At 41.7% G+C, this 24,039-nt stretch overlaps 1 protein-coding gene across 1 annotated transcript in view; it reads right to left on the reverse strand.

Moving 5' to 3' along the window:
- NRG3 (neuregulin 3) overlaps positions 1-24,039 on the reverse strand; it is a gene marked incomplete at its 5' end in the record, with an annotated part of 542,787 nt that overhangs the window by 116,284 nt on the left and 402,464 nt on the right. Inside the window, one exon of the mRNA XM_083364204.1 lies at positions 6,519-6,592. Coding sequence (XP_083220330.1) covers positions 6,519-6,592 — 74 coding nt within the window. The remainder of the gene's footprint in view (positions 1-6,518; positions 6,593-24,039) is intronic.

The following is a 24,039-nucleotide window of genomic DNA, read 5'->3' on the forward strand; positions in this document are numbered from 1 at the left end:
TCTTTAAAGATTTAAGCATATGTACATCAATAAAGTTAGAGTGCTGGTATTTCTAGCAGTATCTGCTTCCCTAACCTGGGTCTATTTTTAAGGGCTGATATAGCAGGAGAAAGGGACACGGTGGCTCAGTGAGTTAGGATGCTGAGCTTGTCGATCAGAAGGTCGGCAGTTTGGCGGGTCAAATCCCGAGTGCCGCGTAGCAGAGTGAGCGCTGTTACTCGTCCCAGCTTCTGCCAACCTAGCAGTTCGAAAGCACGTAAAAACGCAAGTAGGAAAATAGGGACCACTCCGGTGGGAAGGTAACAGCGTTCCGTGCGCCTTTGGCATCTAGTCATGTCGGCCACATGACCACGGAGACGTCCTCGGAGAAGCGCTGGCTCTTCGGCTTTGAAACGGAGATGAGCACCGGCCCCTAGAGTTGGAAACGACTAGCACGCATGTGTGGGGGAAACTTTACCTTTACCTATAGCAGGAGATTGCAGGCAAAATCTCACATAATAATGTCCCTTACACATATCTGAGGGAAGGCTGGATAACAATAGGTGATACGCATTTTTATCGCAACTTTTTCCTCTGACGCCTTGGATGTCCCAAAGCTGTCACAGGAAACCATGCTGAACTGAGAATTTAGGGGTTTTTTTGTAATCCTTTGACAGCTGGAAGGAATGGAAAGCAGGAAGGCTTCAAATGAAGATGTTTTGCTTTGTTTTTCCTCTTGAGCTTGTCCTGAATCTGTCCTGTAAAAACCCCATAATACTGTTTTGAGACTCTGCACAACACTTCACATGACGTCTGCCCATTTTTTTAAAAAAGCAATACACTTCCAGCCCTTCCCACAATTTGTAAACACCGCAATCCCTAAACAATATCTTTAATGGAACTGGTCTTGCTAGCAGGCTGTAAAATATTTACTTCGCTTCCTATGAAACATGCTAAGTTTCAGCTGAGCTGAACTCGTTTCCAGCAGGGGGACGAAGCTTTGCCGTTTTGTCCAGAGAAAGCAACATTTGTAAAAATCTTGGATGCCCTAAGGTGATCTCCGCTCTCTCCAATGCTATATAAAAAGCCTCTTTTATCCACGGTGCGGAAACGGTTTTGAACAGAGCTGCAATCCAACGTTTTTGTAGACAAAATTAGATTTTATTTCTTCATCTGCTTGTTTATAAAATTTATTGGCCGCCTATCTTACCATAGGGGTAACTCTGGGCAGCTTAACAGTAACAGAAAAGCTAAAACATAAAAAGTTAAAATACCCATAGCAATTATATATTATTGTATACAATATATACAATAATATATATTATATATAGTCAGTGCTTTTTTTTTTGTAAAAGAAAAAGGTGCCGGAACTCACACATGACATACTACCCGCCTTGCCTACCCTACAAGGTTCCCATCCAAAAAAGGTGCCGGAACTCCGTTCTGAGCGTTCTATGAAGAAAAAAAAAAGCCCTGTATATAGTATATTAGACTTACATATTGCTTCAGACTGTTGCACAGCCTTCTCTAAGCAGTTTGATAGAGTCAGCCTATCGCCCCTGACAATCTGGGTCCTCATTTTACCGACCTCGGAAGGATGGAAGGCTGAGTCAAGAGCAATAGCACTTAGACTTATATGCCGCTTCACAGTGCTTTACAGCCCTCTCTAAGTGGTTACAGAGTGTCAGAATCCATTCATATGCCATTCATAAAACTTTATCTGTATGTTTTAAAATCTTACCCCTCCCCCTGGATTCTGCCATTACTCCAAGGAGGAGAAGAGATCATGTGTAGTTCAGCCTGCCGGGAGGCCTGTCTTCAAAGACCAGGGGAAGAACCTTTGAACTGAGAACAACAAAGGAAGGGGGGGGAAGAGATCTGGTTTGTATCTCAGATTAGAATCTCTAAAGGAAGGGAGCAATAGTCATAAAGACACGGGAAGACACCTCTTTCCCACGAAAGGGTTTGACACCTAAGTTTAATTTTTTTTATTGAAAAGTTTTAAAAATACAGTTTTCCTTTAAAAAACCCCCTTCCCCCTCCCTCCTCCCCTCCCTACCTCCCCCCTTCCCCCCCTCCCCCCCTCCCTCCTCCCCCCCCACCTCCCCCCAACCCCCCTCCCCCCCCGGACTTCCCAGAGCTAAATACAAGGTATATATATATAAAAAAGCAATCATAAACAACCATATACTAACAACTATAAATTCTAAAATCCATCACTCTCTAACTTATATAGGATCAAACAAAACTTAGCATTATTAAATATATATAGAAGACAAAATAAAAAAAGAAAAAAGAAAACGAAAGAAGACTTATTCAAATGCTAGATAAAACTTCTTAACCCTATACTTATTCTGGATAAACTCAATCCATTTTCTCCATTCCATAATATAATGTTCTTGCGAGTAATCTTTCAAATAGGCCGAAATCTTCGCCATCTCTGCCAAGTCGGAAACCTTTAAAATCCACTCTTGTATAGTCGGCAGTTCCTCTTTCTTCCAGTATTGACCTATCAAAAGTCTTGCTGCCGTAACTAAATTCAACATCAACTTAGAGTCCACAACTGTAGCGTCAACAATTATTCCCAACAAAAAAAATTGCGGACAAAACTTTATCCTCCGTTTAAAAATCTTCTGCATATTCCACCAGACTTTTATCCAAAAAGCCTTGACCTTTTTACATGTCCACCATATGTGAAAATATGTTGCCTCTTCATCACCACACCTCCAACATTTAGGCTGATAATTCGGATACATACTTGCAAGCTTTTTAGGATCTAGATGCCATCTATAAAACATTTTGTAAAAGTTCTCTCTTAGACTTTGAGCTTGAGTGAATTTTACATTCCTCACCCAGATCTTTTCCCACGTGTCCATTGTAATAACTTCCTGAATGTTTTGGGCCCATTTTATCATACAATCCTTAACAAGCTCTGTTTCTGAATCGATCTCTATCAATGCAAGATATATCCGTTTAATATGTGCTGGTCCTTGATTGCTAATTTGCTTTATCAAATTTTCATCAGTCGTTGCAAATCCATTAAACACCTAAGTTTAATTGATGTGGGTCTGACCAAATGGGCTTGAGGGGAGGGGGTTGAACCGGGAACTCTTTATAAAGTATCAAAGTGTAACACAATGCCAGATCCTGTCTTGTATTTCCACGACCGATCATGTCTTAGTAAAAACTCCTTTTGGACAAAACCTGACTCCAAGAGTTCTTTATTTTCCTAAGATGTGGATTGGGGTGGGTCCTGACACAGAGTCTGCTTACTTGCCCCCCAAAATCTGGGTCCTTATTTTACCAGCCTCGGAAGGATGGAAGGCTGGGTAAACCTTCAGCTGGTGAGACTCAAACTGTCGAACTGCGGGCCGCTACGGCTCTTAACACTATAAAATAGCCAGGTGTTCTTTATCATTGTTGTCCCAATAATCCTTGCAAAAAGAGCAATGGGCAGTGATAAAAACACACATTAAAACCCAAAACAGGTGTGGGCGAAATGGTGGGGTGGGAGGTGTGGCCTGTTATTACTCAATGAACCATCTACATTGCACTGATCCCCAACTGGGGACTGAGCCGACTGGCACTGCCACGTCTTTAGGCCCTTATGAAAAGATAGGATGGTTTGGGCCAACCTGGCATGGGGGAGGGCAAGATGTTCCAGAGGGCAGATAAAGGCCTTCTCCTGGACTTCGCCAGCTGGAATACTTGGGCTGACAGGACCCACAGCTTGCCTCCTCTGTTGGCAAGAATGGACCCATGCCATGAATTAAATCTGAAGGTGTGGGCTCCAGTACAAGTTACCTACCAAAAGGAATCTTCTAAAACTTGAGAGCAAGCAAGTGAAATTTTGATATTTTGAACTCTTGGATCATCGTATGCATGTTGACACTAGAACTGGATAAGTCTAATGTTGCTTCTTCATCAAGGTTGCCACTTTCTTTCTTACATGGTTCTACATGGTTCTATGTATGTAAATTATGTGTACAGTCAGACATATGTTCATTCTAAAAACGATGGAAAAACAGACTCGTGTGTTGACTCATTTGTCAACAGTTAATAATGTAAGACTAGATGAAAACCGTGCCAAATTAAAAAGCAACATCCGGAATAACAATGTAATAAAATAACTAGGTGTTCTTTGTCATGGTTGTCCCAATAATCCTCACAAACAGAGCAAAGGGCATTCTAAAAAATAAACCACAAAGGACATGAAATAGTTGCTTGCAAAAGAAAAAGCTCCGATATTCCAGGCAATACCTTTGCATATCATACAATCTCACAGCAAGGATAAATTGATAAATTGATGCTGGTTTGAAACATATCACACAGACAAGGATGTAGATATGTGTGCATGTAAGAGAGAGAAATTATGAAAAACAATCAAAATCTCTGGGGAATTGCTGGGGAATTGTTACAATAGGAACAATGGTGAGAACGTAATATATTTCAGCTTCCTTTGACATGTGACAAGTTGCCTATGATCCATGAATAATTGAAATGATTTTAAAAAAATATATATATTCCAGAGGAGCCTATAGGCAAACACACTTTGTTAGGTCCCCAAAGTTGCTTTTTTTAAAGGCAACTAGACTTTCTTTGTTTTTCCTTGAAGACGTTTCACTTCTTATCCAATAAGTCCAGTTCTTCAGAAGCGAAACGTCTTCAAATGAAAATAAAAGAAGTCCAGTTGCCTTTTGAAAACCTGGATGATTCAGAATCTCAACAAACCCACTTCATTGGGCCAAATCAAATCTGAATTTCATTGGTCTGAAACGCTATCTTCACTTTCCATCATAAGCAATCACCCCAAAGGCGCTTTTCAAATAAACTATTTGAAACAACTTTTAACATTCAACAATGGCAGAATCTTCACAGTTGAAGTCACAGGTCCAGTTTTGACGGTCAACCACGCAGATTCTTCTACCGCAAATTTAGTTTTTATTTTTATTTTAGATAGCCGACTTGAGGGGACGGTCACTGAATCCTAAACTAGGGTTAATCAGTGACCCATTTTTTTAAAAAAAAAATATTTTAGCAGTGCCATCAAGATTATAGCTTTGATGTTTCAAAGCATTGGCCCTTGATTTTCTTTTTAAAGAGGATTTTCTTTAACTGCAAATTGTACTCTGCAGAAAGAACTGCTTGTTTCGACTCTTACTTTCAAATACATATACATATAGAAAAATATTGGGGCACCCAGGAGAAACAATCTTACTTATTTACTGGAACGAACCTGCATATCACCAGTAAGACTGTTGTTGTTTCAATGACCATCTCCAAGGGGACAGATCAGATTGGGATTAACTGTAGGGTTGACGATTTATTATGAAATTTTGTTCTCTTTGGACCTGTTTGCATTTTGGAATCAGCTTTATGTTTTTTGACACAGTCCATTGACTTAATAAATCAAGTTTTCCTCTTCTTTTAAAGGCACATAAATATTCACATGTGACTCAACTTTTGCCACCAATTCAGTATATAACGATTCAGAAGGATGTCCCTGTTGTATCTTTTTTATTATGAAATTTTGTTTTCTGTGTACCTATTTGAATTTTAAGGGACGCGGTAGCTCAGTGGGTTAGGACACTGAGCTTGTCGATCAGAAGGTCGGCAGTTTGGCGGGTCAAATCCCGAGTGCCGCGTAACAGAGTGAGCGCCTGTTACTCGTCCCAGCTTCTGCCAACCTAGCAGTTCGAAAGCACGTAAAAATGCAAGTAGAAAAATAGGGACCACTACGGTGGGAAGGTAACAGCGTTCTGTGCACCTTTGGTGTCTAGTCATGCCAGCCACATGACCATGGAGACGTCCTCGGACAAGCGCTGGCTCTTCGGCTTTGAAACAGAGATGAGCACCGGCCCCTAGAGTTGGAAACGACTAGCACGCATGTGCGGGGGAAACCTTTACCTTTACCTATTTGAATTTTTGAATCAGCTTTATGTTTTTTGACACAGTCCATTGACTTAATAAATCAAGTTTTCCTCTTCTTTTAAAGGCACATAAATATTCACATGTAACTTAACTTTGGCTGTCAATTCAGTATACAATGACTCAGAAGAATGCCCTGGAAGCATATTAAAAGGAAGAAGAATGATCTCTGTCTGATTATACCAAATGCTTTGAGAGTGAGATGTGATGGAACTTGGACATTCAGTCAAAGGTCACATTTTTTTAAAAAAATTCCATTTATATCCTGCCCTTCTCCGAAGACTCAGGGCGGCTTACAAGCTTAGCAGTAGCCTTCATTCTATGTATATGCCTGCTTATTAGGGCTTTCACACACACACACCCAGCGGCATTATTACAAAGTCAGCTTAATTGCCCCCAACAATCTGGGTCCTCATTTTACCTACCTGGGAAGGATGGAAGGCTGAGTCAACCTTGAGCCTGGTGGGACTCGAACCTGCACTAATTGCAGGCAGCTGGTGTTACTTAAGGAGGCATTAGCCCACTGCTAAAGTCATTGTCATGGCAAACGTTACCTCTGGCAAGCAATAAAGACAGAAGAAGAGGTGGGGGAAAGAAAAGAAAAGACGTACTTGGATCTGATAAGATGGAGTCGGTTTTCGGCAAAAATTGGTCACAGCGGACTCCTTGGTAGCCTTCTTTGCACCTAAGAAAAACAGAAGAAATGACAAAGATACGCATGCGGTAATCACAAGCTCATTTCAAGACATCATTGGAATGGAGATCTTGTTCATAACATACATAATGTTCATAATTGTTCATAATGTTCACCCACAACCTCCAGAGTTGTGGGTGTTACTCCAACATTTGAGGTTTTTAAGAAGAGATTGGACAATCATTTCAATCGATCAATCAATCAACCAATCTATCAGAATAGAGCTGGAAGGGACCTTGGAGGTTTTCTAGTCCACCCCCTACTCAAGCAGGAGACCCTATATTATTTCAGAGAAGTGGCTGTCCGGTCTCTTCTTAAAATCCTCCAGTGATGGAGCACCCCCAACGTCTGAAGGCAAGCCATTCCACTGGTTGATTATCCTCACTGCAAGGAACTTTCTCCTTAATTCCGGGTTGCTTCTCTCCTTGATTAGTTTCCATTCCTTGTTTCTTTTCTTGGCTTCTGGTGCTTTGGAAAATCAGTTGACCCCCCCTCCTCTTTGTGGCAGCCCCTCAAATACTGGAATACTGCTCTCCTGTCCCCCCTAGTCCTTCTTTTCTCTAGACTAGCCAAACCCAAATCCTGCAACCGTTCTTCATATCTTTTAGTCTTCCGGGCCTTTAACCATCTTAGCTTCTCTTCTTTGCAGTTTTTCCAAAGTCTCAACATCTTTTTTTCTAATGTGGTGACCAAAACTGGATACAGTATTCCAGGTGTGGCTTTACTAAGGGTTTAAAAAGTGGTGCTAATACTTCACGTGATTTTGATTCTATCCCTCTGTTTATACAGCCAAGGATTGTATTAGCTTTTTTTGGCTCCTATTTAAGTGATCATCCGCTAGGATTCCAAAGTCCCTCTCGCAGTTACGGTTTTTTGAGCCAGGTTTTGTCTAATCTCTACTTGTCTGAAATTGGATAAGGTTTCCTCCTTCAGTAGGAGGTTGGACAAAAGACCTCCGAGGTCTCTTTCTGCTCTGTTATTCTGTTATGTGTCAAGGAAGTCCACCCTTTCATAACTAACTGAAGACTCAAGGGCAACTATTTTCCAATTTTCTATCCTGTTAACAGATTCAGATGAACCCAATGCGTTGTTCTCGGGAGCACCGTTCAAGTAGGTCTCTACACTTGTTATTATTCAGCTACTTTAATTATAGCTGTGACCTACACCTAGCTTTACTGACTTGACCAAGACTATAGGGCTTCATTCAGTGTGGTGGACAGATAGCTGGGTTTGATCAATAGAAGGGCATCCATACAATCAGTTGGAACAAGTGTTAAAGTGGTCCTTGGGCTAATAAGATGCCTTTGAAAAGCAGTCCTGCATCTCTCCTAATGGTGAGAACAATCAGCCAATGGAACCACTTGCTTTCAGAAGTTGTGGGTGCTCCATTCACTGGAGGCTTTCAAAAACAAACTGGACTGTGTTCTGTACCAGCCTGCTACCGGCCCTGCAGAAAAGGCAGGGACAACCCCTTTTACAAGAAGGCAAGAGGCTGGAACTAAGCCTACCAAATTTATGGATACAAAAGCAAACAAGACACGAACCATGAAACGGGAGCTATTCAAGCTGTAGCCTTCAGCAAACCAGCCCTCCCACGCATTCCCCCTTAAATACAGTTCAGGGCGTGGCTTCTCTCTGCCTCCTTCCAAGGTGCCCCATTGCCTTCCTCTGTTTACTCCTGATTGACTGCCTCCTGCATCGGGCGTCCTTGAACAGGGCCAGCTGTGGGTCATCTTCATCCACGCTGTCAGGCTCACACAGCTGGGTCTCTGTCGTGACCAGGTGGGAGGGGCCTGGCTGACGGCTCTCATCAGCAAGCTCTCCAACCACCTCAGCAAGCTCTTCAACACCCCCCTCCTCCTCCTCTGAGTCGTCCGACCCAACTGCCGAACCCACAGGCTGACCCTGAATCACAACAGACTGAAATGGCATAGGGTCTCCTGCTTGAGCAGGGGGTTGGACTAGAAGACCTCTAAAGTCCCTTCCAACTCTATTATTCTATGTTATTCTACGCATCTAGAAATAACCTTTTGTAAGTTTATATAGCAGGGGGGAAAAATGCAATGTATATGGGATATCTGTATTCCAGGAAAAATTCTCTGCTATATCTCGTGTCTTCTGGTATAAATGATAGGATTTTTTTTAAAAAACAACAACAACAAAAACAACAACAACTTTCTGTAATTCCTCAGGGTTTCTCAGAACAAAATAATGTGTAAGGGCATGGCTTAACAAAGCCATCAATGGCATTACCATATTCAGACAATTTAGCCTAAGACCGAGATGATAAGATGATTATAAAAAACAAGCAATGAATTCTCAGTGCTATTCTTTGGTAAACATGAACCGAGAGTTATCTTTCATAAAGTGCCATCAGGCAATTTTGAACGAGCAGGGATATAAATCAGAATTCAGTGCCATACTTATTACTGCTGCTAGTTGAGGGCAGGGGAATTCAGAATTATCAATTCATGAGTAACCTATCCCTGAGGTAATGCTTAACTAATACATTGAAATGCCCTAGATCAGGGGTAGGCAACCTTGGCTCTTTTATGATTCGTGGACTTCAACTCCCAGAATTCCTCAGCCAGCCATGCTGAAGGGAAAGGGAGAGGTTTCCAAGCTGAGCCATGCTGGCTCAGGAATTCTGGGAGTTGAAGTCCACGAGTCATAAAAGAGCCAAGTTTACCTATCCCTGAGGTAATGCTTAACTAATACATTGAAATGCCCTAGATCAGGGGTAGGCAACCTTGGCTCTTTTATGATTCGTGGACTTCAACTCCCAGAATTCCTCAGCCAGCCACCCTGAAGGGAAAGGGAGAGGTTTCCAAGCTCAGCCGTGATGGTTCAGGAATCATGGGAGTTGAAGTCCACGAGTCATAAAACAGCCAAGGTTGCCTACCCCTGGCCTAGACAAATAGAGACATTTGTTGGCTAGCAAACGGAAGGCATGGAACTTCCCATCTCCATATAAAATCCAGAGAATCAAAAGCACATACTGTAAATACATATACAAGAAATAAACTCATACTCAAGGTGGTGTAGGGATGGGATTAAGCCTATAGTTTAACCATCCATTTGGCAATACACAATATTTATTGCAGACATGACAGAGGCACTGAGCACTACCAGTGTTGATTTTCTGCTCAAGACATAGATATCTAAACAGTCTGAAGGTAACTTTTGGGAAAAATATAATGCATTCTAAACATAACTCCTGCAAAAAAATTAGCAATGATATTTAATAATCAGATCAGGGTAGGGCATAACAGACATTCTGTTATTCCTGCTACAGCTGCTGGTTTCAACCTTGCTGCTTAAAGATGCCCAGTGCAATGCAATATATATATATATATATATATATATATATATATATATATATATATATATATATATATATATATATATATATATATATATATATATATATATATATATATATATATATATATATATATATATATATATATATATATATATATATATATTTAAAAAAATGCTTGGCCTAATAACAATGGAATAAAATGCAACCTAGCAGCCTAGAACTAAATCAAAATTTCCCAACAGTTAGAACAATTAACCAGTGGAACAACATGTCTATAAAACAGAACAGAACAGAATAGAGCTGGAAGGGACCTTGGAGGTCTTCTAGTCCAGCCCTCTGATCAAGCAGGAGAACCTATACCATCTCAGAAAAGTGACTGTCTAGCCTCTTTTTAAAAATCTTTTTTTTTTAAAGAAGAAGAAGAAGAAGAAGCAGAAGAAGAAGAAGAAGAAGCAGAAGAAGCAGAAGAAGAAGAAGAAGAAGAAGAAGAAGAAGAAGAAGAAGAAGAAGAAGAAGAAGAAGAAGAAGAAGAAGAAGAAGAAGAAGCAGAAGAAGAAGAAGAAGAAGAAGAAGAAGAAGAAGAAGAAGAAGAAGAAGAAGAAGAAGAAGAAGAAGAAGAAGAAGAAGAAGAAGAAGAAGAAGAAGCTGTGAATGCTCCAAAACTGGAAGTTTTAAAGAAGGGATTGAACAGCCATTTGTCTGAAATGGTATAGGGTTTCCTGCCTGAGCAGGGGGTTGGACTAGCAGACCTCCAAAGTCCCTTCCAATTCTTCTCTTCTCTTCTCTTCTCTTCTCTTCTCTTCTCTTCTCTTCTCTTCTCTTCTCATCTACCCTACCCTACCCTACCCTATTCTTATTTCCCCCAATTTGTCAAAGATTGTTTCATTGCACAATGCTATCCCTAAAATACACAATGAATGCAGTGAGATTTTTCTTGTAATTAGCAGTTTACTCTCTCTCTCTCTCTCTCTCTCTCTCTCTCTCTCTCTCTCTCTCTCTCTCTCTCTCTCTCTCTCTCTCTCCATAGGCAGATTAGTTCCAATCTATATTATTGATGCAATTTAATGAAGAGAAATCATTTGCTTATATCCAATTAATTAGAAGGCATCCTGTTCAATTCACTGCTTTGATTTGATGATCCAGTTCAGACAATCGTTTGATTTAGACCAGACATGTCAGACTCGCGACATCACGTGACGTCGCCCAATGTATCGGGACAGTTTTGCCATTGCTGGCAATGGGGTGGGCGTGGCTTCTGCATGATGCATCCCACCCGCGGGCTGGCAGTTTGACACCCCTGATTTAGACATTTCGTTAATTGCCTTCACACGTCTGAATTGAAACTTCACTCAGCTCTGACCATGAATGGTGCATAGATCTCCAGGTGGGTCAGTAAGAAGCATAAGATAACCTGAAGAGGAACATTTAATCCTGAATCAGAGTACAGCTATTTCAAGATCAAGACTTGTTGTGAGCACCCATGCACTCTGAAATGTTTTTTTTAAAAAAAGATTAAATCCGAAGCCTTGCAGAGACCTAATAAATAAATACAGCCCAAATGGAGTGTTTTAGGTTTTGAGTCATATATGTCCAAATGCCATCCTCATGGTGGTACTCTTGACAAAAATAAGAACTCTAAATGAAAGATTTCACACTTCTGCTGAGTGAGCATTCCCATGACTAACCCCCTCAGAGAAATAAGTAATCCAAATCCAGCATTAATTAGCTTTCCCTTGGCATAGATTATAAGGGCTGCTGATTCACCATATGTCCAAATGCAGAAATAACTGCTTTTTTCCCATGAAATGTCAGCGGTGAGTTGACAAAAATTGGTTATATCCCTCCCTTTTAGCCTGGCTCAGAAGTCGACTGCTCAAAGCAAAGAAATCTGTTTTTTTTCTCCGTTCGTAGAGAGGCAAATGCTGAATATCTTTCCTTTTCTCTCTTTATTTCTTTGTTTGCATGTAACATGCATCTCAGGGAGCAAAAATGTCATCTGCTCTGTAGAAGGGAATTTCTAAATAACAAAAGCAGCCCCCTTGGGCCATTTGCTCATGGTTCGTTTTATCATATCTGACAAACCTAACAGATTGCATCAACCTTGTGGGACAGTTTGATATCGACACAATAGATAAGCCGACACAATTATTTTAAGCCTGTCTGCCCATTTTTTCAGTATCACCCAGATCACCATTACAACCACCACTTTGCTGTTATTGTTACTGTTTTTATTTCAATTAGAATAACAGAATTATTCTCCCCCTAAATCTGTGGGAGAATTTAAGTGTTTAGTGTTATTGAATCTTAGAGCTTCACAAACTTGCTTACGGCAGAAGCTTCAAAGACATGGTACAGATGCATAAATTGCTTTACTGCAGACAAGCTAGAGAACCATAGAAATGCAGGAGACCTGCCTGTGCTATCTATGGTGGTTCTCAGTCATCCAAGTCATGGTTTCTTCCAAAGGTGCTTTTTCCAGAGACCACTGGACTTTCTTTGTTTTTCCTTGAAGACATTTTGCTTCTCATTCAAAAAGCTTCGTCAGTTCTGACTGGATGGTGGGGAACTAAGGTAACACACGACATACGACCGACAATCTTTGCTGGCATGGCGAGTTTCCAGTTGTTTTGGAACTGTTGGTGAGACCGTTAAAAGTCGTTGGGGCTGTTTGAATTTGTTCGACCAGCAGCAAGATCTGACTGCTGGCCTAGTGATGGATTGTATTGCAAATCAGGGCTGTTTCCAGAGGAGGCAGAGGAGGAGAGGACCTGGAGCTTATGGAGCGAAGGAACTGGATGAGGCTGTCGGCAGGCCCAGAGGAAGAGAGAGAGGCTTTTGGAGGAGTTGGTGGCGGCGGCAGCAGCATGCTCCAGGGGCAAAAAGAAGCAAGGCCTCTTTAAGGAAAAGGTGGAAGAGTCAGCATCAGAAAAAGGAAAGAAGGAGAGGTTGTCAGAATACAAGCTAACTTGAGGGCTAATCCACATGGAGCCCCATTTCCATCTGTCCTGTTTGCCATCGTTCACTCCCTAGAGACTAAAATGGACGATGTGAAATTTGAGCAGGACCCGAACAAGGAGTATATATGGGAGGTAGTGACCCTTTGAGAGCTGAACGCAACGAAATTTCATTTTGATGTATGCCGATTGGTGTACATTCAGAGTGACAATAAAGTTATCATCAAATGGAAGGATTTACATCCCTTGCAGTCATCTGGTCATTAGCGCTCTTTCTGACAGTCGCTGAGGCCACTTGGAGGTTTATCTGTGCCCTCAGAGTCAGCTTAATAGTGCGAATGGGTGTGAAACCTTCTCGGAACAGCTTTTCAAAAGTTCTGAGAAAGCTCCACACCCATTCGCACTATTAAGCTGAACCTGAGGGCACAGATAAACCTCCAAGTGGCCTCAACGACTCCCAGAAAGAGCGCTAACGACCAGATGACTGCAAGGGATGTAAATCCTTCCATTCTCCAGCATCCAGTCAGGACAGAGGAAGCTTCTCGGATGAAAAACGAAACATCTTCAAGGAAAAACAAAGAAAAACCCCGTTGCCTCTTGAAAAAGCACCTTGGGGACAATCTGCCTATAGTAGGTAGACAGTAGAAACCAAGTTCTATTTATGGCCCGGCTCCATGGTTAAATTCTAGGCATTCTCCATCTGCCTTTTCATCTTGGTGGATGATAAATGTTCTCTTCCTGACCTTTAAACTGAAACTCATCTCTTCAATGTCTGTTTCATGACTCTTCTTGACTTGAGAATCACTGTTTCCTATATTCTTATTTTCTGCCCTTATGTCAGGAATGATTAAGGGGCGGGTGGGAAGTATTCAATCCATTCTAAACCAGGAAGATCCTGACATTATTTCATTACCATCTCTGTTCCAACTTATTTTTTTATTATTAGATTTATATACCGCCTTTTCCCGAAGGACTTTGCCCGTAAAGAGACAAAAAAGTAGGCAGCCTAGAAAATGTTTGAGCAAAGACGTTCTGAAGTTGGAGAAGGGATTTTTTCCAGTGTCTTCAGAGAAGTTTATTTATTGACTTATTTCCAACTGCCATGTAGTTTACAAGCAACGGAAAACGTGTTCAGGAGCACATCCTCTAATGAGGATTCAAGCTGTAGTCAAATCTCCAACTGAAATTACATACTGCTCAGCTCTTTAGGCCTCGTGCATAGAAATGCAAATACCATGTTAATTCATTTTGTAACATTTATGGAGATTTAAGTGGATTGCCCTCTTGCTTTGAAATATTATCCCACGCCTCATAACAATATTTATTTATTTATTTATTTTATTTTAATTCCATTTATATCCCGCCCTTCTCCGAAGACTCAGGGCGGCTTACAAGCTTAGCAGTAGCCTTCATTCTACGCATATGCCTGCTTATTAGGGCTTTCACACACACACACCCAAGCGGCATTATTACAAAGTCAGCTTAATTGCCCCCAACAATCTGGGTCCTCATTTTACCTACCTCGGAAGGATGGAAGGCTGAGTCAACCTTGAGCCTGGTGGGACTCAAACCTGCACTAATTGCAGGCAGCTGGTGTTACTTAAGGAGGCATTAGCCCACTGCTCCACCAAGGCTCTATTTGCTTAAAATTCCTGTGAACTCTGTGAGGTCAGTCCCTGCGCTCTTCTCATATTACAATGGGGATGCTCACCAAATTCTTCTCATTTCCCGCCCCCCCCCTCTAATTCTGCTTATCTCGATCTTGCCGGTCAAAGCATCTTCATGCATTAGCAATCTATCATTGGAATTTGTGATTTATCAATTTACCTTAGTAAGACCACACTTGGAATAACCCATCCAGTTTTGGTCACCACGATATTAAAAAAAAATATTTAAAAAAAGGTGTTGAGACTCTGGAAAGAGTGCAGAGAAGAGCAACTAGGATGATCAGGAGTTTGGGGGCTAAAAGGAATGAAGAACGCTTGCAGGAATTGGGTATGTCTAGTCCAGGGAACAGAAGGACTAGGAGAGACGTGATAACAGTATTCCAATATTTCAGGGGCTACCTCAAAGATGAAGGGTTCAACCTTCTTTTTCCCAAAGCACCTGAAGTCAGGACAAGAAACAATGGATGGAAACTAATCAAGGAGAAAAGCAACCTAGAACTAAGGAGAAACTTCCTAACAGTGAGAACAATAAACCAGTGGAATGGCTTCCTTCAGAAATTGTGGGTGCCCCATCACTGGATGCTTTTAAGAAGAAGCTTCAAAGTCATTTGTCTGAAATGGTATAGGGTCTCCTGCTTGAGCAGTGGGGTTGGACTAGAGCAGGGATAGGCAACCTTGGCTCTTTTATGACTCATGGACTTCAACTCCCAGAATTCCTGAGCCAGCCAGCTCAGGAATTCTGGGAGTTGAAGTCCATGAGTCATAAAAGAGCCAAGGTTGCCTACCCCTGGACTAGAGGACTTCCAAGGTCCCTTCCATCTCTGTTAAGCAGTTAATTGTTAACTCTGTTAACTTTCTACAGACTAAAGTCCATGTCCACTCCTGTTTTTAGGGTCCCTCCCACTTCAACACCCTTCTACCCAATCTAGCTTCTGCACAGATGAGACGTAAGTCCCACAAAAAATCTCAGCGCAAACACATCTGAATTCCTTTGCATATCAAGCACTCCTTCCTTTGTTACCCATAGTTGGAGGAATAGTAATGTGAGACAGGAATGGCCGTACCTCCTCTGTCCCAATTCCTCATCAGTAAGTCTTAGTTTGCCACCTGACAAAACTATCTAAAGCTCTTTTAGTTCCTCCAGGTTTGCTCTGACAGATCACCCACCCATCTCCTTTTATGGCTAAGCTGTTGGCTCTTTTATGACTCATGGACTTCAACTCCCAGAATTCCTGAGCCAGCCAGGCTGAGGGGAAAGGGAGAGGTTTCCAAGCTGAGCCATGCTGGCTCAGGAATTCTAGGAGTTGAAGTCCATGAGTCATAAAAGAGCCAAGGTTGCCTATCCCTGGGCTAAACCAACCTTTTCTGTTCCTTCACCCTTTTCCAAGCTTTATCTCTGGTTTCACACCCTGCACTACAACATAGAGGAGTTGGGTTGGGTTTGGCTTACATGACAGTTGAACACATTCAGCAGCACCCACATATTTATTATTCTCATCATCGCCATGGTGATGGTGATGGTGGTGGTGATGGTGATGGTGATGACCACCATCATCATCGTTGGAAGGGACCCTGAAGGTCTTCTAGTCCAATCCCCTGCTCAATCCCCTACATCATTTCAGACAAATGGTTATCCAATTTCTTTTTCTAAAAACTACACAACTTCTGAAGGCAAGTCACTGGTTGATTGTTCTCACTGTCAGGAAAATTTCTTCTTAGTTCTAGGTTGCTTCTCTGCTTGCTTAGCTTTTGTGGAATAAACCTATGGAATAGACTTATGGAATAAACCCACTCCTTGAAAGTACTGGATATTTAAAGAAGTACAAAGAGAACAAATTGCAAAATCTTCTACCAACCAACCTCTATTCTGTAGGCAAAGAGACTTCCAACTATGTCAGGATAGCATGAGCTGTGGCCTGGTTTAATTTGTGCAAGGTTCTCTTCTGATAACCATGGAGAAGAAACATCTGTGTGCTGGGAGCATGAAGGAATAAAGGCAGCGCTACAGATTTGGTAAGCTTCTCCATATGGTGGGAGGTTCATCGGACCACAGTTCCATCTGGCAAAGGTTTTAATTGGCGAAGAGCTCTCCATCTAGAAAATGAACAGGCAGGCTTCATCTGCCGCAGCTCCACTTTGAATGGACACAAAGGACTATTCTAATAAGCCATCTACCTTTATGCAATCCAGCAAGTAAGATTGCCATCTCGTTAAGCACGTTTCTACAAGGTTCAATGGCAGAGCAGACAGAAAGGACCGGATAAGAAATAATTATCGATTGATTTGAGGCACAGGGTGAAGGACAATCTGCTGAATTAGTTTTACTCCTAGGCTGCCTGTGGATTTGTAGAGCAAATAACAACACCAGGGCTTAGATATTCTATGGTCTGTGTCATGCATGAACAGAACCCTACAGCCAACTGACAGCAACCCTAGGTTTGCAAGTTTAAGGGGAAAGCCAAGCTTTATTTTTGTACGGCATTTGTACTTGGTTTGGAATAATTCTGTGATTGTTCACCAACAATCAGTGGTCTGGGATGAGCTGCTAGAGGAATTGAATGGATAAGAAACCCCCCCAAAAAAAATTGTCTCTGTTGAGTCACACTGAATGTTGGGTGTTTCCACGGAGAAGTCCGACTTGGTTTGTTTTTAATCTAGTATTTTTCATTCATGTTTTTAATTCCATGTTGCTTTCTTGAGAAGAATTTTTTTCTACCTTCTTTCTTCTTGTTGTTATGAACACATAGACTCCCAGATTGTTCTGAGCAAGTTGACATTGTGAGTATCTAGGAGGAGACCTAAGATACCGGATGGTTCCAAGTGACGCAGTTTTTTTTCCTGGTGAGATGAACTGGGAAGTATGGTTTTTCACTGGTTCTCCTCCCATTCCACCTGAATCCAACTGGTGTTGGTAAGGTGGAGAGGGCCAACCCTAGGCCCCTTATTTATGGGATGTCAAAAGGCTAGGTTCTCTCCCCACTCCTATTCAGCTCTTCATGAAACTGCTGGGTAAGATCATCCATCAGCCTGGCATTAAGTACCATCAGTACCGTGATCTATTCAATTGTACCACCCAACCAACATTGTCAAATGCTTTCTCAGTGTCTGGAGCTTATATGGATCTGGGATGGGGAAGAACTGATTTCAGCTCAACTTTGACAGGACTGAGTGCTTTACTGGTGATTTTCTTCTGGTGATTCTCCATCTTTCACTCTGTCTGGAGCTATCAGAGTTGGCATGTAATCTTGGGGGTTCTCCTGGACTCATGGCTCCTGCTGAAAGAGGAGAAATACATCTTGTGCAAAAAATGTGCCCTTTCCTAGATCAGGAGACATTGCTCCCAGCTCACTCATGTCTTGGTTGGCCTACTGCAATGTGCCTTACATGGGGCTACCCTTGGAGAGCATTTGGAAGCTGCCTCTGGTTCAGAATGCAACAGTACAAGTGGTAGCAGACCCACTCTAGTGCACCCACATAGCACCATTGTTGTGTGAATTGCACTGGCTCCTAGTAGGAGCCCAGGTGCAATTCAAGTTGCTAGTTGTTAGGTTTATCAGGGTCTCACTGATGTTTTTTTTGTTACAAAGAATTTTTGTTTTAATTGTATTGTTTATTTTATTCTTCTTCACCACCCAGAGTTCCTTCTGATAGTCAGGCCCTGTCCTTCTGGTAGAAACAGGATTTTTCTCCCAAAGCAATGTTTTTATTACAAGGCAGGGAACAGTAAAGTACGTTCAAGAAGCTGAGTTCTTGGATGTTTACTTTAACATTTTTATAGGCTGTTTCATCCTTCAAGACCTGGCAGAATTATAACTTTGTTTTCTTCCTTCCCACAGCAAAATTATTTCTTGGAAGCAATTCCAAGATAGACCAGTCTTTACTTCTGAAAAAGAATAGGTTTGGGGGAAAATGTATTTGGGAGAAGTGAAAATAAAAAGCAAGCAAAACATAGTATTCTATGAAAAAAAAATGACACAGCATACTTCATCCGGCAATATTTACTGATTGTTGTAATAACATATCGCTGTATATTTTCCCTGCCTACAACACTGATGGCTAATAATGAAGAGTAAAAGTCAGAGACACAAGGAAAAGAACCTTTTTTTTCCTGATTATTAAGGTAGAAAATCCTATATTTTATTTAAAAGTTGGACTGTACAATTCTAAGGGCTTCCATATTCTCCTTTACATAAAAGCTGGTAAAACAATGCTACTGAAGTTGCCTTAGGAAGTTGGTTCTATTCAGACTAGAGAAGAGGAGGAGAAGAGAAGGAGAAAGAGAAGAAGAAGGAGGAGGAGGAGGATAAGAGGAGGAGGAGAAGGAGAGAAGGAGGAGGAGAAAGAAGGAGGAGGAGGAGAAGCAGAAGAGAAGGAGGAGGAGAAGGAGGAGAACAAGAGGAGGAAGAAGAAGAAGAAGAAGAAGAAGAAGAAGAAGAAGAAGAAGAAGAAGAAGAGGAGGAGGAGGAGGAGGAGGAGGAGGAGGAGGAGGAGGAGGAGGAGGAGGAGGAGGAAGAAGAAGAGGAGGAGGAGGAGGAGAAGGAAGAAGAAGAGGAGGAGGAGGAGAAGGAGAGAAGGAGGAGGAGAAAGAAGGAGGAGGAGGAGAAGAAGAAGAGAAGGAGGAGGAGGAGAAGGAGGAGAAGAAGAGAAAGAGAAGGAGGAGGAGGGGGAGGAGGGGAGAAGGAGAAGGAGAAGACGACCAACCAACCAACTTTGGTGTTGAGCATCTATTGTGTTTGGTAACCAAAAGGTCACTGAGACCCCAAGCTTTGCAGCAAGAAGGCTTCTCCTCCACACAAAGGAGAACATTCAGATAGGATGTTGTGTTGCATTGTGTTGTGTTTTTCAGTAGAAAATACAGATTTCCTCCCAGGTCACTGTGATCTAATTTCAGTCTGCCTTAGCTGGCACACCAAAACGCGGGTTCATTGGGCGAACATGATCTCTACAAATGACTTTTCATTTTCTAATCATTGTTGTCAGGACATAAATCCAGGACAAAAAAAATTATAAAAAGAAAAACACAGAAAATTTAAAAAAAAACAATACGTGACTGCAGCAGGAGCAGAACAGTATACATATTTATCTAACTGACAATGTACTATCAGTTAGCTTAATGGCTAGGCAAAGAGGATAAAACTCATTCCTTTTCCATTTCTTAACCCAAAAAATAAGACAAAACTCATGCAGTAGGAATTGTAATCCATTTTATCAGGTTGGGGGAACATTACGATGATGTGTGTTTGGAGATGTGTCATCAGCAGCTGTGAAACTGATTTGGCTAACTTCAATTTTATTGCATTTTCACTCACTATTAATTTCTTCACAAAATGACAAAGCTTTTTAGATATATTCAAAGTAGCCCAACCATCAGCAGAGTCATTCTGAATAGAAACACGCTCACAATGTTGATTAGGATTCTAGCTAGACTGAAAATGAATAGGTGGGTAAGATGGGTACATGGGTAGGTGGTAGGTGAGTGATGGATAGAGGGGTAGATGGGTAGATGGATAGATAGGTAGATGGGTAGGTGGGTACGTGGGTGATGGATAGATGGGTAGATGGGTAGATGGATAGATAGGTAGATGGGTAGGTGGGTAGGTGAGTGATGGATAGAGGGGTAGATGGGTAGATGGATAGATAGGTAGATGGGTAGGTGGGTACGTGGGTGATGGATAGATGGGTAGATGGGTAGGTGGATAGATAGGTAGATGGGTAGGTGGGTAGGTGAGTGATGGATAGAGGGGTAGATGGGTAGATGGATAGATAGGTAGATGGGTAGGTGGGTAGGTGGGTGATGGATAGATGGGTAGATGGATGGAGGTAGATGGGTAGGTGGGTAGGTGGGTGGGTGGGTAGGTGGGTAGATGGAAAAATAGGTAGATGGGTAGGTGGGTAGGTGGGTGATGGATAGATGGGTAGATGGGTAGATGGGTAGATGGGTAGATGGATAGATAGGTAGATGGGTAGGTGGGTAGGTGAGTGATGGATAGAGGGGTAGATGGGTAGATGGATAGATAGGTAGATGGGTAGGTGGGTAGGTGGGTGATGGATAGATGGGTAGATGGATGGAGGTAGATGGGTAGGTGGGTAGGTGGGTGGGTGGGTAGATGGATAGATAGGTAGATGGGTAGGTGGGTAGGTGGGTGATGGATAGATGGGTAGATGGATGGAGGTAGATGGGTAGGTGGGTGGGTAGGTGGGTAGATGGATAGATGTATAGATAAGTAGATGGATAGGTGGGTAGATGGGTAGATTGATGGGTAGATTGATAGATGGACATATAATTTTCTGAAATGAATTGGCTTATCTTTAGTAACATAATGCAAAATAACAAAAACACATTGCTCATTTTCTAGTTTGTTTTTAATTAAATGATAAGTGCGAAAATTTCCCAAACATTCAGTTGTAAGGGGCAGAGAAGAAGTAAAAGAATTTTCAGAACTTCCCTTAAGCAGTCAACATTAAAGGGATTTTGCTCTAACTTCCCCCAGATTGAGGCAAGCCAAATAAAAATTGATACAAGATAGTAGCCCAAAGTTCAGATTGTCTTGCACTGTCTAGGTACAACTCAAGCTATTGACAAACTTCCTTCCATTTGCCTCTGTCCCATAATGTGCACTCTGAGGAAAAACAGAATGGGTTGGTGCATAGATATTGTGACATCAGACAAATATCCAGAGTTTCTAGATTATTACTAAGTTAGTTGATGGTTGCTTCCCTCCCTCCCTCCCTTCCTCCTTTCCTTTCCTTTCCTTTCCTTTCCTTTCCTTTCCTTTCCTTTCCTTTCCTTTCCTTTCCTTTCCTTTCCTTTCCTTTCCTTTCCTTTCCTTTCCTTTCCTTTCCTTTCCTTTCCTTTCCCTTTCCTTCCTTTCTCTTCGCATGAGAAAAGCTCATCTTCCTTCCCCTGTCCTGACCACTTTCTACAGGGGGACGATCGAGAGTGTTATGTACTGGGTTTTGGTGATACACCACGTGGGTTGCTGGAGCAGCTAACGGCTCTCCAGCAACCCAGACTAACTGTCTCCTGTCCTGCAGTTGGCTAGCCCCAGGTGGCAAGAGTGGGTTCAAACCTATTGGCTGCCGCCTAGCGGCTAGGCTATATATTGCGGCTGGTTGCAGCCCATGCTTCAGTACAGTTCTAGCAAGAAATAAAGTATGAGTTATCCTGTACTCAGCCTCGTGTATTCATTTCTGCACCTAAGAGCCCACTACTTAACAGAGAGCGTCCTGTCATACAGCATCACAGTCTGGTTTGGAAGCGTCCTTGCTTCAGACAGGAAGGCGGTGCAGAGAGTGGTGAGGATGGCTGAAAAGATCATTGGAAGTTCCCTCCCGCCCATCCAGGACATGGCACATAAGCCTTGCTTGAGCAGGGTCCGCAAGATTGTCTGGGACACTACCCATCCTCTTCACGACCTGTTTTCCTTGTTACCTTTTGGGAGGAGGGGGCTTCGTGGTATTCGAAGCAGAACATCCAGATTCAGCCACAGTTTCATTCCATACAGCATTAACCTTGTGAACTCTCAAGCTTCCTCCTTCCGTTATGTATTCAAGACGGACAGTATTTAATAGTTTATTGTTATGTATATGCAGGGGTGTGGCTCTATACATATGTTGTTTATAGTATGTTTTAGGTGTGCATCGTGTATGTGTTTCACTTTGAGAGCGGGCAACTAAATTTCATTTTTGATTTGTGCCGTTGTGCCCACAGTAAAAAAATGACAATAAAAGTTCTCTTCTCTTCTCTTCTCTTCTCTTCTCTTCTCTTCTCTTCTCTTCTCTTCTCTTCTCTTCTCTTCTCTTCTCTTCTCTTCTCCTATACTCTACTCTACTCTACTCTACTCTACTCTACTCTACTCTACTCTACTCTACTCTCTTCTCTTCTCTTCTCTTCTCTTCTCTTCTCTTCTCTTCTCTTCTCCTATACTCTACTCTACTCTACTCTACTCTACTCTACTCTACTCTACTCTACTCTACTCTACTCTATTCTACTCTACTCTACGCTCTTCTCTTCTCTTCTCTTCTCTTCTCTTCTCTTCCTTTGACTCCTGGCAACCACCTGGATAACTCTCTGCAGTTTTCCTGGCAACACAGGGCTGAGAGAGAGCAGCTGGCTCAAAAGTCACCCAACTGGCCTAGTGCCACTATACCAAACTGTTTCTCTCCAACACTGCTTGAGATCATCCAAATCACATTTGGATGACAGCAAAACCATTCTACTTTTTAGAACATTAAATTAGCATTGAACCTCTGTTGAGCAGAACAAAGTTGAATGCTAGTTAATGAGCCCATGAACTTGCAGGAACATACTCTGTGTTCTGTTCGTGTTCATGCCTTCATGTCATGGAAGAAAGAGTGCGGAAAAGAAGAACAAAGATGATTAGAAGGCTGGAGGGCTAAAACATATATAAGAACGGTTTCAGGAATTGGGTTTCTGTAGTCTAGTGAAAAGAAGAGTCAGAAGTGACGTAATAGCAGTGTACCAATATTTGAGGGGCTGCCACAAAGAAGAGTGGGGGGGTCAACCTATTCTCCAAAGCACTTGAAGACAAGACAAGAAACAACAGATGGAAACTATTAAGGAGAGAAGCAACCTAGAACTAAGGAGAAATGTCCTGACAGTGAGAACAATTAACCAGTGGAACAACCTGCCTCCAGAAGCAGTGAATGCTCCAACACTGGAAGTTTTTAAGAAGAGATTGGACAGCCATTTGTCTGGAATGGTATAGGGTTTCCTGCTTGAGCAGGGGGTTGGACTAGATGACCTCCAAGGTCCCTTCCAACTTTACTATTATGATTATGATCCTATTCTATTCTATTCTATTCTATTCTATTCTATCCTATTCTATTCTGTTCTGTTCTGTTCTGTTCTGTTCTGTTCTATTCTATTCTATTCTATTCTATTCTATTCTATTCTATTCTATTCTATTCTATTCTACTCTACTCTATTCTATTCTATTCTGTACTGTAATTCTATTCTATTCTATTCTATTCTATTCTATTCTATTCTATTCTATTCTATTCTATTCTATTCTATTCTATTCTATTCTATTCTATTCTATTCTATTCTATTCCATTCCATTCCATTCCATTCCATTCCATTCCATTCTATTCCATTCCATTCCATTCCATTCCATTCCATTCTATTCTATTCATTGTGGTCTCCAGGGAGGGTGGGGTATATTGCTTTTCTACTGTTCCTGTATTGGGCTGTTATTCTTGTAAATAGCCTGGAGTCCCTGAGAATGAGTTGGGTGACTGTAGACATTTTCTTAAATAAATCAAATAAATACAGAACAGCTAAGTGAAGCAGTGGCATTATCCTCAGCAGAAAAGTATAGTCTGTACATCTATATTCTCAAATTCTGAAAGCTTTTGTGCATTTTTAATCTTGTGGTCCTGCACTAAACTACTGTGCTAAAGAACACCTCAGATAAAATGTATCTTAACAGCCCTTGAATTCTTGTCTGATGCTTCCCTTCTCTGGCATTA

Source organism: Vipera ursinii, assembly GCF_947247035.1.
Source record: "Vipera ursinii genome assembly, chromosome: 5".
Taxonomy (NCBI): Eukaryota; Metazoa; Chordata; class Lepidosauria; order Squamata; family Viperidae; genus Vipera; species Vipera ursinii.